Here is a 13124-nt window from a genome sequence, read left to right as displayed (position 1 = left end):
GGCAGAAAAAGCCTCAGCAATATTTGTTTTGTTCTAATAATACACTGACAAAAGAGACACAAACATGACTCTACCAATACTAATGGGGCTTGAAGGCTTTATTTGTCAAAAGAAACAGTATACTTTCATTATTGTATTTAATCCAGGATAAATATGTCGCACAAGACAGCAGAGGCATTAGAAGAGGCTGGATGCAGTAAATGTCCTCTGGTCTTAGACATAGTCTCGTCCTCCTGGCTGGCTTGCAGAGTTGGACGGTGGGTAACGTGGACCTTTCCCTGAGTCTTTGGATTTGCAGTTGCAGCAGAGGAAGGATCCTCCAATTATGATGAGAAAGGCAGCGCCCCACCCCACATACAGGGCGCTTCCAAACTCATACCTGTGAATGCAACACGGGCCTTCATGAATTAGAAGATACCTGGTCATGACATCACATCATATTCAAATGAGGCTGATTGACAGAGTTTGGATTGGATTAAAGTACATTAAAGTGTGTAAGAAACTAACTAATGCTCCCTTCATTCAATCCATCCAATCCATCCATCCATCCATCCATCCATCCATCCATCCATCCCAGTTCCAGTCATTGCATGTGAAGAAAGACTAATTGATTGAGGATGACAAACTGACCTGGAGTTAGTGGGAGTGAATGGGTTGTAGAAATCCTTAGCTATTCTGTGTCCATACCAACTGGTTCCCACCAGAGCACTCAAACCTGGAAAACCCACGAAAGCCCAAGAATAACATTGACATCACTGCATTCATTATACACTCATTTGTGTCTGAGATGTGATTCTGAAGTGAATGAACTCTGACCAGAGATGATGAAGAGTACTCCTCCTATCAGAGCCACTTTGTCTTTCTGCTCCTGATTGTCCTCCAGACAGGTGGTGCATCTCATGCCCACCACCGCCACCAGGATGGAGATGAAACACAGCAAGATGGTGATCAGCATCAGTCCACGCGTTCCCTGCACCATCCCTGGACAGACAAAGCCCCAAATCATGATGTTCCATTAGATTATAGAGAGTTAAGTGGCCTGCTTTGTTTCCGTTTGGAACCATTTGTTTATCCTTGCTCAATTCTGGATCAGATCCCAGCATGACTTTATCCCCTGACAGTGTATTCCCTCATTTGTTGGCATTCTTTCTCTCTGTACAAATAAATATGAATTCTTTAATGGTGATAACTTGCTGTCTCTGGATCCAAAAAGCATTGATGAAACCTTTTTTTATTTTATTTTGTGAGGTCAAAATAATCTTTACAAATTATTATTATTATATAATAATTATAAAAATAATAATTATTATTTGATAGAAATTTAAAAATACAAAAAATGTATCTATTAATTCTTCTGCTTAGAGACAAATGAAAGAATAGATTTCTTATTTTTGTCCTTCCTGGACTGTATTCAACAAATAAGACTAAATGAAATTTGCTGGTATTTGCTTGTTGTTTACAGGCTTGGCGACCATCAACAACCCTCTATTTGAAAGAAAGTCAAATTATGTATGCCTTTAATATATAATAATGTTGTTTTTCTATTGTGTGTGTGTGTGAGTGATTGTTTTATTTGTAACTGTGTTGTTTTTTTGTTTTATTTTTTCTTTATTTCACTATATATTTCATTATAATGCTTATCCATTCGTCGTCCTTGATCTGTGTTCAATGTCTCATTAAGAAGTTGTAGTGAGCATGAAAATAAAAACAAGTTCGTAAAAGAAATCATTGTTTACTGGGTGTCCATGAAAACCCGCTTGAATACTTACGACATGAGTCACAACCATGAGACATTCAAGGACTATTTACTTAGAGACATGCATGAATGTTTATGACTATTATACTGTTTACTACTATTATACATATAAGGACACATTTAACACATAAAACTACAAAGCTCAGTATTAAGATACTTCTAACCTATGAATGAATTTCGGGCATTTTCTGCCTGGAATTTGACGGACATGTCTCTGCATGCAGAAGGTTCAAGATGCAGAGACCAGGACACATTCTTAGACCCCTCAAAGTACTCGAAGTGTAGTGTTATACAGTATTATTAGAAAGTGCAATCCTGTTCCTGTATAACAAAGACCCAATTCCAAGACCCGTATATTTGTAGAATTTGCGGTTGTTTATGGGTTCGTGGATTTATGTTCCCAATTAGCTGACATTATATGATCATTTGGTATATTTAAAGGAAACTAACTGTTGAAAATACATCACAAAAACAATGTAAGTAGAATATTACCTGGCAATTGGAGAAGTGAGTCATATACTTTACACTGGATTTGACCTGTGCTCTGGTACACACAGGTCTTCCATAGTCCCTCATACATGGCCTGTGCTGTGATGATGTTGTCTCCAGCATAGGAAGAAGCTTTCCATTCCACCATGACTGTGGATGCTATCGAGCCAATGAAACCTAGAAAGGCCAGCACAAAGCCAAGGAGCTGGAGTCCTGCGTGTGCCATTCTTCAGCCCTGAGACGTAAAAACACAATAAAAGTGAATCAAATGAAAAAGAAACCTGGTGTAGCTCCTGTCTGTGCTGGGAAGTGGGTGTCTACCAGGAAGAATGCAAACTACCTGGGCATCTTTAGGTACAAACCTGGAGGGCAAGGAGGATCCTGTGAGACCATTACCTCCACCAGTTAGGAAGTCAAGTATGCCACCTAGTGGTTTCCAACTGTACACACTCCTACATAACGTGGGGAAAAATACAACTGCACTCAAACCATGTAGGCAGTAGAACTCAAAGATTATTCAATTGTGTACGTAATGTAAATACACAATCTAATAATTTAAAGTACTAGACCCCCCCACCCGCCCAGGCGAAGTAGCAAAGCCCCTGTGACATCATCATGATGTCATCCATTCATGTCTCCCATGTTCCACTACTATAATTTGTAACAAAAATTTGTTTATTGCAACTAAAACATCAAATAAAAACCCCTGCCTGCTCTCTAACTATAGTCGAAGGATAGGATCTAATTAATTGATTAATTGAATATACTGTATATAATAGTACATATTATATTGTAATTTATGTAAAAACGATAATTATAACACCATCAACAACAACAAAAACAATAATAATAAGAAGAGGTAAATCTTAATATAATCACTAATTTCATAGTAGTTGTAGTAGTATTTGCAGTAATAGCAATAGTATTTGTAATATAGTTGTTGGTTGCAGTAGTAATGGTGAACAGCAGAAATGTCTCTGGTAAAAGCACATTACCCACAAACAGGTGTCTACTTCCCTGCTTGTGTTCTGTACTTTACAGCAACACATTAAAAAGCATCTACGCTCGGCTCAGTGCAAGATGATCTGGCAAATTCCAGGAAGGTCAGCTGATTTGAGGAAGACCTCTTTTTGAGAGGGACTGAGAGCAAATGATCCCCTGTCAGAATCTGGCCAGTGATCAAAGGTTTGGTCTTGCCTCATTCAGACTTGTTGTTGTTTGCACTTCGTGTCAGCCGACTCTAATGTCCACAAGGAAATCTGTTTCAGTACTGCATGAACCCTGAAACACTCAGAGGTAGGTTTCATTTCACTTCACTTACTCAGAAAAGTCAATTTATTTCTTTTAACGAACAACAACAAATGTGATTTCCTCTCTTAATTCTTAAAAGTGTGTTTCATGTTTTGCCAGTGAAAATGGACAAAGGGATCAGCGTCACTCTCTGGCTGCTGCTGCTTGTCTGTCACACAGGCAGCACAGAATCTCAAACCTTCTGCCCAGCCAGGTGCCAGTGTTTCACTCCTGCCAAGCTACTTTGTGCTGACGAGCGGATGTCATCTTTGCCCAAAAACATCTCAACACAGGTTAAGGAGTTAATTATAATGATAACACCCCTGGCGTACCTGTTGCCAAACAGCTTTCGAGAGAGTCCACACCTCAACAAGCTAGTCTTCTACAACAATGCACTGCGGAGCGTTCACAGTCAGGCGTTTGAAGATCTGACCGAGCTGCAGGAGCTGGAGATCAGTGGGAGCCCCTGGTTGGATCATTTGTTTCTTGGAACCTTTTCAAAGCAGAGGAACCTCACGAAACTGCTACTCAACTTCAACAGATTTAAGACTGTGCTGCCAGGCACGTTCGACTCCCTCAAACAGCTGGAAACGTTGCAGATGAAGGGCAACATCATATCACATCTACCCACTTTCCTTTTACAGAACCTCCACAATCTCCACGTCCTGGACTTGTCCCAGAATAAGCTTGCAGAAGTGCACAGGGGGATGTTTTCTGGTCTGGATAAGCTTGAGATCTTCAGAATGAACTACAACCTTATACAGAATCTTTCATCAGATACATTCCACAATGTCTCTCAGCTGGTCGAGCTCAGTTTGGAGGGAAACAAGATATCAGAGCTGGCTAATGAAATTTTCTCTTCGTTAACAAAACTGAGGGTGCTGAACCTCCGAGGAAACCTGCTTACAACATTCAGCGATAAAGTGTTTGGAATTCAGCCGTCAAGTCTGAAGGAGCTGAACCTGAAGGGCAACAAACTGAGAGAGTTGTCGCCTCTCAGCCAGCTGACTTCTCTAGCTCACCTCATCCTGTCCTCCAACCAGCTCTCAAATCTTCCAAGTGATATTTTCAGTAATGTCACAGCTTTGGAGACTCTGGACCTTTCCGAAAACCAGCTCCAATTGCTGCCAGAAGGAATCTTCTATGAGCTCTTAGGCATGAAGGAGATCAACCTCCAGAAGAACAACATAAGCAAGGTGGATGTTAAACTGTTTGAGGATCAGATGCTCATCCAGCAGCTCTACCTGTCAGACAACCAGCTACAAAATCTCCCATCGGGCTTCCTTGACTCCTTTGTCGTCCAGCACACAGTGAGACTACACGGGAACCCCTGGAAATGTGACTGTCACATGTGGTATCTACACGACTGGGTGATGAAGAATAGCCAAGAGATAGAGATGCTTGAAAAGATGTTCTGCAAAGGCCCTGCTTATTTGAATGGACAGGCAGTGGCCTCCATTGGCAGAGAGCAGCTGGTGTGTCAAATATCAGACAAGGAGATGCCAGATGTGAGCAGCTGCACTCTAAAAGCCACCAATGACACCATGATTGTCAAGTGTAAAGTGAATGAATCCTCTCCGCTGACAGTGAAGGTGCAGTTCCAGGAAGAGGGTGGAAGTATCACTGAACACATTTTAAAAAGCGTATTTCCATAATGTTTACAATGTACCAATGAGACAATCACACAATCAAACACCTCAGAAGACTTCTACTTTTATTGTTCCATTCTCAGTTAATCAAACCTCTTCTCTCTTCATTCTTGAATGAATCAGATTACATGTTCTGTCTCCAGTAACAGTCAATACTGTCAACAAAACACTGCAGCTGATAACTAGTACATATGCTGCTGTGTGATAAGAGGGGTAGATGAACCTTTTCCTGCAAGGTTCAAAGTTCAGCTCACGGGTTTTAAAGATCCCATCATTACTCAAAGCTACTTTGTTAACATGTTAATCATTGGCGAACATACTGTAAACTATTTGTATGAAGATGATATTTGGTTTTGGTTCTCTTCTACAACTACACTGGTAATGTCTTCAGCCTGGATCTTCTTTGTAACCAGTAAGATAAAGTTACAGGTGGAGAATTCAGTCTTGTTCTATTTGACACTGAAGAATCCTTAGGACAACAAATGCAGAGAGCTTGTGGTTGAATATGTCCCTGTGCATGTATAAAACATCAATAAAATGCAATATGCATAGCTTCAAATGATCAGTTTGAATCAGTCAAGGGAATGTTCCGCTGTTTCATCAAGGGGCTTTAAAAGTTGATGGAGACAACCGAGTCATCCCATGAGACTCTTCTTAACACCCCACTGCTCCTGAATGCAGAGAAGGGTGATAAACAGAGAGAGAGTGCGGCGGGGAGGAGGGGAACCTCGACAGCAAGGGGCACACAGATGGCAACACCTTGAATACGGCACTCTAACCCGCAGTTTGTAAGGGGTCAAGGGTCAGCGGGTCGATTGGGTCCCCGGTCTGAGTTGAATGACATCACAATTCACATGACAAAAAGTAGTGGCTGTCTTACTTCCAAAGTTTGGAGGGATGGCCCTAAGTGGAGATAATCCTCACTTGAGCAAAACTAAGTGGGTAAACAGGATATTTAAAGTGGAGAAATGCTGCGGCCGTTAATGAGCACTTGGGATGTTGTTAAACCAGTTTGTTTTTCAGTGAGGGTAATGGGCGACAGAATGAATGAATAATTTAGAATAGTGAAAGCAAGAAATTAGTTGGAAAGCCTTAAATGAAAACAAACTACTCCCAAGTCCGCAACTATGACATAATTGAAGAAGTTGCCCATTTTTTAATAATTAATCATGTAGTTACTGCGTTGTCAATTTCTATTTGTGCTCATATTAGCTCTGTAGTACAAATGGGGCTATAATAAATGTTCTGTTAATGGGTATATTAATAGAAGCTAAAACCAGTCATCCAATTATCAAAATGCTATACATGGTGTTTGTCTTCTTCTGCATTAATGGAGTCATCTTCACCACCAAATCTGTCACTATCCATCACTGTCAGCCACTCTCATGGGCTCAAACTTACAGCGGTGGAGTGTGTGAGTGCCGTCCCGTGAGGCAGGATGAAAGCAGCTCTTAACCCCCTGGCCAGATCGCATCTCTGCGTCCCTGCTCATTGGGCAGTTAGCGCTGGTGACCACACTCCGCACAGCATCTCTTCAGATGGGGTGAGGAAAGGAACAGAGGGAAGGAGACATTATCTGCTGGGACAAACAATGTCCGAACAGCACAAAGCGCTGTGGGGTTTCCCACAGAGTTTAGATGGACCAGCGAGGAGGGAGGAGGTGAGGGCAGGCCAGGGTCCAAGGGACAAAGACTAGAGGTCAACTGGGACTCACTGCCCAGGGCAACAATTCAGGGAGGTTTTGATCTGGAAATGTATACCAGTGCCAGAACAAGTTGTAGTCTACAAATGATCATCTGTTCTGTCATTCATAAAGCCACACTGTACAAACAAACAATGGTCTCAGTATTTATGATAAGCAAGGCAACATGGGTCTCTACTAGAGTTATCACGCTCTTTGTTTCAATGCTCAAATGAGTTCAGTCAGTCATGAAATGATAACCAACCAAGTTTCCATTCTTGGGACTGATTTCTATTAGATCCCTGTCAGCGTATAAGAGGGTGACTCACATCTTCTATGATACGATGACCTGTTCGTCTCCACAACACAAATAGGCCATATTGCTCTCTGGACAAAATGTGAGCCTTTACTTACAAACAAAGGTCAATATTTACCCCTCAGTGCACCCAAACCCCTGGTGGAGCCTAAATTGGTGTTACTGACCCAATTAAGAACAGCTGACCTGGTGAGGGTGTTAAGTGGACACGAAGACGTCACTAGAATGGTAATCTAGGAGCATACTGGTACACTGCCCTTTGTTTTGTCCTTCGCTATAGGAGGATAACAAGGCGCTCTAAGCTCCTTATCATCACATTACAATTATTAAGGATGAATTAAGAGCTATGGCCCTGGGGACCCTCCTCTTATTCTCTTATCCTGGTTTTGTTTCCATCTCCACAGATGGAGAGGCCTTATTATGCACATATCAGCACTTCATTGTGTATAGCTGGTTGTTGTAGTGAAGAGTCAGAGCTAGAAAACAGCGTATTGTTCCAAAACAATTGACAAAACTCCAACACTCAAACTTCCAGCAGCATGAGTAATTTCTGAAGAGGCCTTTGGGTTGACAATGGACGGACATGCGAACATAGTGTGTTTCTCAATTGATGGTTCAGGAAAGCAAAGCTGAACATCGTATGGGAATCGTTGGCCTAGGGTCCTCATGCAAAGGTGGTTTTACATCTTAATCTTTACTCTTATCCATGGTTGGTCAGTTTTGCATGCATGGCCAGAGCAAAACGACCAAAACCAAAAAGCTGTAAATGTGACTATGGGGATGTTTCACTTTGAAGAGACATCTGCAGTGAACGTGTATCTTTGTGGTCTTCTTCATGAGATCTCATGGACATATGGGCAGGAATTGCAGAGGCCAGAAACAACAGAGACCCTCACCCCCTTCGCTCAACAGAACATCCTTTTAGATGTGGTGAAGGCTTGTGATGTACCACCACAGTTATTTGCTTTTAAGGACCACACTATCATCACTTTGTGTGGGTCCACAGTGATAAATATTTCACTCCCAGTGTTGCCATGTCATGTCGATACTAAATTTACCCTCCGGAAGCTCTCCTTCCAACACTGTGTTTTTCAGTTTCTCAAAAACAACCAGCTAAATCAAAAAGGAATGAATTGGAGCAGAGGAACAAAGAGCATTGTTCATTCACCATTGGTATCAAGTGCATAATCTATTCATTACCATTGATGTGAACAACTACTGAATACTTCAACCCCCATCAAACACCATAACAACCATAAGTTTCAGCGGAGGTTTCCGGTGTGTGTCAGAAGGAGACGGTCTTCATAGCGGGGAACCTGTCACTGTTGTCATCGTCTTTGTGAGAGGAGAGCATCAATCATGGAGCACAGTGAAGGGCCGAGCCTCACACAGCTTTATGTTTGCTATTCTCCCCTTTACAAGGTTTAGGGAAATACTGAATCGACCCGAGGTTTTTGATTAGGGAGGGACAGCCAGAAAGGATAAGGAACAATTGGACAAAAGATGGAGGGAGGTGCAGTGTAAGTGATGAAAAACTCTTACCACTCCAGATTCTTCATTGTACTTCTTCACCTAGGGGTATAAAGAGGAGCAACCTGTTCACCACGTCGTACCTGCTCATATGTAAAGACCGCAGCCTGGCCTGGAGAGTTCTGCACAGGCTTTAGACCAGGAACCGGCAGGAGCATCCCACAATAAGCCTCCTCTAGCCGGGTGAAAGTGACAGCATGGTCCTCCCCCTCCCAACCATTAAAACTCTTCATGGATAAACAAGGGGAAGGCCCTTTATGAAGATGGAGAGGGTCACAAAGAGAGGAGCCATTGAGCCTCTGAGGGGCCAGTCTTTGTTTTTGTGCTTCAGGGGCCCTTCTGAAAGGCTTCCTCTGATAGAGGAGCTTCTATTTTGTCTTTTAGTCCTCCTTACTCCCTCTGTTAGGCCAAAACAGAGATGTAAACTTAACTGACTGTAACATTTGCAAAAGCCAACATGTTTGCATTACTAATGGCGTGACAGCGGCGTGTCTGAGAGGAGTTGATTCACATTGTACACTGAATTCCATATCAACATGTAAAATTAAACAAATATTAAAAGTAGTTGCTCCTTCCTCCTAGTCTGCTACCAATACAAGATCAATAAATATGCTTATGTTGTACAAACTTCAGTGAAATTCCTCCTTAAAATTCCACAAATAAAGGGGATTGTGTGATTTTGTTTGATGCTGTCAGTAGAGGCCCTGCCTTCTGCTGATGAGCCGCCCGGTTTGTTGATGGGTTGCCAGAGTTTAAAGCGACATGCTGTTAGAAGCATGTTGTCTTGTCAGTGTGAATGAGGGGCACCTGTGACCTCTGCTCACACTCTCCCTTTGTCCTGCTGTGTGAGCACCATGCTCTGCACACATGCTGGGACAGTTTGCTCTTTAACTGTCTACTAAATGGACAATGCATGCAATGGCACTCCCAGACTGCTGTTAGTCTCTACCGATCCGTAATGCAAACACACTTTCTGTCAAAATATTTCATATAAGATCTCCAGTCTGCTTTGTTAAGAGATCTAATCACTCCTAATACAAGATGGGCAGTTATGCCTGATATAGACTAATGTGAAGACTCATAAATCAACACATTTCTCCAAAACTGAATCGGAGCTCAGTAGACCACAGCAGCTTGTTATTTAGTGTGGTCTTCATGTAGCCCTGTCATTAGGCTGCTGATCTCGCTCTGTCGCTGTCAGCATGATTTCCCCACAGGCACACAGCCAGGTCGGCCTGCGCGTGTGGCACAGACGCCGCTCCACCCTCCTCTCTGGGATGGCAGCTCGCCTTTTGGGCTCAGCACTTACAGACTACCTCTCAGGTTCCTTACCTCACTGGAGAGGTATTTATTTCCAACCGGAATTCAGGCTTCACTGACACAGTTACCGTGTTGACACATGATGACAACGGTAAAGGAGATCAGGCGTGGACGAGGCACACGAGGCAGACACGTATTTAAATGTCGGCTATACGAGAGATGTTATGGTTAAGTGCAAAGATTTTCAACAGATAAGACGAGTCAAAATGTAATACTAACTAACTTATCTCCATAAATACTAAATACATCATTCCGTGTTGGATTTGTGCCAATGTTATAGAGACTAATGATGATCTGATAAAAATGAGGCAAGAAGGAAAAATGACAAAGGTGCAATTTGAGTCAAAAGTGTCGCAAACATCACAGGAACATTTTTAGGAATTTTATTATTCAAAACAAAGACAGTAAAGAGCTTTTTCAAAGAATACGTCGACCTCATCAGGCAAACAAATTGTGCCATATCAAAGACAAATTCAGTGTGTAACGAAAACCAACATGTGTAAACAACACTCTCAACCAGAATCTGAAAAACATTTACAAAATATACAAAAAATAGTTGTGACTCTGAAATTGTCCTTCCAGCAAAATCTGCTGCATGGAGATCCTACCAGGGCCTCCACACAGAGTCTGAGGTAACTGGAGGAGCAACAGGTGATATATGAAGACTGTTCTGTGCACTCAGGGGTGTGAGAGCCGCACTAGGAACGAGGAAAGCAAACTGTCCATCAGGTGTCGGCACAACCTGGAACCTGCTGTATATCTTCACGGCTTCTGGGGAGACGGGCAGCGCCGGGCCGCTCTTGCAAGGCATCTGTGGCGAGGCGGCGCCCGGCGTCTGTGTCACGGCCTGTCCTAGTCCCAGTGCAGCAGGGTGAGGTGCAAAGAAGTTCACGGCGTTGATCTGGGTCACACAGGCGGCCAGGTGACCCAGCAGGCGAGTCCTCACCTCGGTGTTCACACCTTCACACGTCGACAAGAAACGGGTGACTTCCCCCACACACTCGCTGAAGCCGGCTCTGTATTTTCCCATGATGGACGGGTCTGAGTTCACTGTAGCTGTCAAACAGAACAGAAATATATAAATACACAGTCACAAGGATAGATAGATAGATAGATAGATAGATAGATAGATAGATAGATAGATAGATAGATAGATAGATAGATAGATAGATAGAAAGACATTTTGCAGATCACGTTGGCTATCAAGAGAACATTACGAGAGACCTCAAGCACATTCAGTAAAGTGGAGAGAGTAATCTGATTCACAGAGTCACATGAGCTCTGAGAAAAAGGTTCTTAGCTCTACACACCAGTTGTAGCCCAGCAGTAAATCTTGGAGACCATGTGAACGTGTTTACATCTAAAGTTAGACGTCCAAGAATTGCTGTGCACATATCAGCATGTTATAGGTCCAGATATGGGGGGGGGGGGGGGAGGGGGGGGGCGGGTGCATACCAGTCATCTGAAGTCTCTGCAGGTTCCTGAGGTGCTTCACAGTCATCTCAAGGATGTCGGCCTTCTCCAGCTTGGAGTGTCTGGAGCTCTACGATGAACAACGTAACAGTCAGGACTCAGTTTTGAAGTTAGTGAAGAAAAGACACCACAGGATTTCGTACACAGTCAAGACTTCAGGTCATTTATTGGCTCATTTAAAGATGAGTCTCAGGTTTTAAGATGTTTGAGGTTTGACTAGATTGTGTTGCACTGGGATATTTGTATTTTTGGTACATGTATGGAATTTCTATTTATGGTTCTGTTTACAATTTTACTCCTTTTTCATTCTTTGGATGAATTTTTTACTCTGACATTTTTGGTTAAACTGTTATGTAAAGTAATGTCAGTAACGCCTTAATGCATTCGTTAGAGATAATGATGACCATAAATAACCCCTTAAATTCCTCTTTTGTTATCATTTATTTTCATACGTGTAATTAATTGCTGGGTTGCTTTGCTTCATTCCTTATAATCAAGTTCTGTTCTCTAGCTGTCTTTCCTTGAGCATAAACTCTTTTGCAGAATTATTAGAACTTATTTTTCTATGCAAAATTGGATCTGAATGGATTCACTTACGTCTTTCTTGAGCGCGTCTAGGATGAGCGTCTTCAGCTGTCCCAGACTTTCATTGATGCGCGCACGTCTCCGCTTCTCCATGATTGGCTTGGAGGACTTCAAATAAACAAATTGATAAAGTTTACTGTCAACATTCTACGGCCGCAAACATGTAAAGTAACTAATGACTCAAATGAAGGTGAAGATTACCTTTCTGTTCTCAGACAGCGTCCTGGGTCTTTCGACTGCGGTGTCTCCACTTGCCGGGGTGGCAGCCACCACGGAGGGAGACGTCCTGTCCAACGTGTCTGTCGGCATCTTCAGGTTTAAACAAATACTTGATTATCAGCAGAGAAAAAAAGCAGGTTCACGCCTTCTCTTGACAAACCACAGAGGAGTTTACAAATGTCAGTGGTCACTCCTCCGTCCGGGTGCCAAGCTCATATCAGCTCCTGTTTCTTGCGCATCCGCTTCTATTTATAGAGCTCGTGCCCGCACGCGAGCGGCTCGTGTGCGAGTTCCCTGGGTTCCTCCTGTTTGTCCAATGGGCGCGCGGACAACGGGTCGAGGTAGGCGGCGGGCTCGTGCGGGAGGGCCTCCTATTGGCTACCTGTCAGGACGAAGATAGTATATTTCACTAAAATAAAGCCCACAGGTACAAGTGTGAGACTGGTTCTATTTATGGGCTTTATAGTGTCAAAGAGGACCATAGATCAGGTTTAATACACTTCTATTTAGGCTTTTATACATTTACATTTCAAGTGATAATTACTCCCTTTTACTTTTTATAGGCAGAAGAAGCATTAGAAAAATACACATTCCTACATAGAAAATGCAGTGTAGTGAAAAGACAAGAGTATATAAACAAGTCTGTGAGATTTGTTTGTTTTTTGATAGCAGAAGTGTTTTAGGGTGACTTGACTTTAATGTTTAGAGCCATTAGTCTCCAGTGACGATAACATGACTCCCAAAGAATCCTTGTTTTCTTATTTACATGTTAAAATAAAGTCCTATTGGAGTAATAAATGTTTTTGGTTTTCAAAG

At 42.5% G+C, this 13124-nt stretch overlaps 3 protein-coding genes across 4 annotated transcripts; 1 reads left to right on the top strand and 2 right to left on the bottom strand.

Annotated features, from left to right (window-relative positions):
* Nucleotides 1-69: 69 nt before the first annotated feature.
* cldn1 (claudin 1) lies at nucleotides 70-2594 on the bottom strand. The gene is made up of 4 exons (XM_076144447.1): nucleotides 2249-2594; nucleotides 817-981; nucleotides 631-715; nucleotides 70-379 (listed from the first exon to the last, which is right to left on the bottom strand). The coding sequence occupies exons 1-4, from the start codon at nucleotides 2469-2471 to the stop codon at nucleotides 214-216; spliced, it is 639 nt and encodes a 212-aa protein (XP_076000562.1). The 5' UTR covers nucleotides 2472-2594; the 3' UTR covers nucleotides 70-213.
* An 835-nt stretch (nucleotides 2595-3429) lies between these two features.
* LOC142994279 (uncharacterized) lies at nucleotides 3430-5746 on the top strand. 2 transcript variants are annotated; one of them, XM_076145026.1, is made up of 2 exons: nucleotides 3430-3541; nucleotides 3656-5746. In XM_076145026.1, exons 1-2 carry the CDS (start codon nucleotides 3520-3522, stop codon nucleotides 5188-5190), a joined length of 1557 nt encoding a protein of 518 aa, XP_076001141.1. In that variant the 5' UTR covers nucleotides 3430-3519; the 3' UTR covers nucleotides 5191-5746. The 2 variants fall into 2 exon arrangements, with proteins under 2 accessions (XP_076001141.1, XP_076001142.1); XM_076145027.1 differs by having other exon boundaries at nucleotides 3457-3541; nucleotides 3636-5746.
* Nucleotides 5747-10451: 4705 nt separating this feature from the next.
* On the bottom strand, nucleotides 10452-12527 carry LOC142994211 (transcription factor HES-1-like). Its single transcript, XM_076144947.1, has 4 exons — nucleotides 12291-12527; nucleotides 12102-12197; nucleotides 11487-11574; nucleotides 10452-11087 (listed from the first exon to the last, which is right to left on the bottom strand). Exons 1-4 carry the CDS (start codon nucleotides 12396-12398, stop codon nucleotides 10636-10638), a joined length of 744 nt encoding a protein of 247 aa, XP_076001062.1. The 5' UTR covers nucleotides 12399-12527; the 3' UTR covers nucleotides 10452-10635.
* Between the last annotated feature and the right edge of the window lie 597 nt (nucleotides 12528-13124).

The sequence above is a fragment of the Genypterus blacodes genome, unplaced genomic scaffold (genome assembly GCF_046128005.1).
Source record: "Genypterus blacodes isolate CSIRO-AG114 ecotype Tasmania unplaced genomic scaffold, CSIRO-AGI_Gbla_v1 ptg000029l_1, whole genome shotgun sequence".
In the NCBI taxonomy this organism is placed as follows: Eukaryota; Metazoa; Chordata; class Actinopteri; order Ophidiiformes; family Ophidiidae; genus Genypterus; species Genypterus blacodes.
The sequence above is the reverse complement of the archived record's forward strand: the minus strand, read 5'-3'. Positions and strand labels throughout refer to the sequence as shown.

What these genes read in the sequence shown, in the direction of transcription:
- cldn1 (XM_076144447.1), bottom strand. Translation starts at nt 2,471, where the DNA reads ATGGCACACGCAGGACTCCAGCTCCTTGGCTTTGTGCTGGCCTTTCTA. An exon ending in AGTACTCTTCATCATCTCTG is followed by an intron (nt 716 to 816) that starts GTCAGAGTTCAT and finishes TGGGTTTTCCAG; the next exon opens with GTTTGAGTGCTCTGGTGGGA. An exon ending in TTCACTCCCACTAACTCCAG is followed by an intron (nt 380 to 630) that starts GTCAGTTTGTCA and finishes TTGCATTCACAG; the next exon opens with GTATGAGTTTGGAAGCGCCC.
- LOC142994279 (XM_076145026.1), top strand. Translation starts at nt 3,520, where the DNA reads ATGAACCCTGAAACACTCAGAG. An exon ending in GAACCCTGAAACACTCAGAG is followed by an intron (nt 3,542 to 3,655) that starts GTAGGTTTCATT and finishes ATGTTTTGCCAG; the next exon opens with TGAAAATGGACAAAGGGATC.
- LOC142994211 (XM_076144947.1), bottom strand. Translation starts at nt 12,398, where the DNA reads ATGCCGACAGACACGTTGGACAGGACGTCTCCCTCCGTGGTGGCTGCC. An exon ending in TAGACGCGCTCAAGAAAGAC is followed by an intron (nt 11,575 to 12,101) that starts GTAAGTGAATCC and finishes TGTTCATCGTAG; the next exon opens with AGCTCCAGACACTCCAAGCT. An exon ending in GCAGAGACTTCAGATGACTG is followed by an intron (nt 11,088 to 11,486) that starts GTATGCACCCGC and finishes TCTGTTTGACAG; the next exon opens with CTACAGTGAACTCAGACCCG.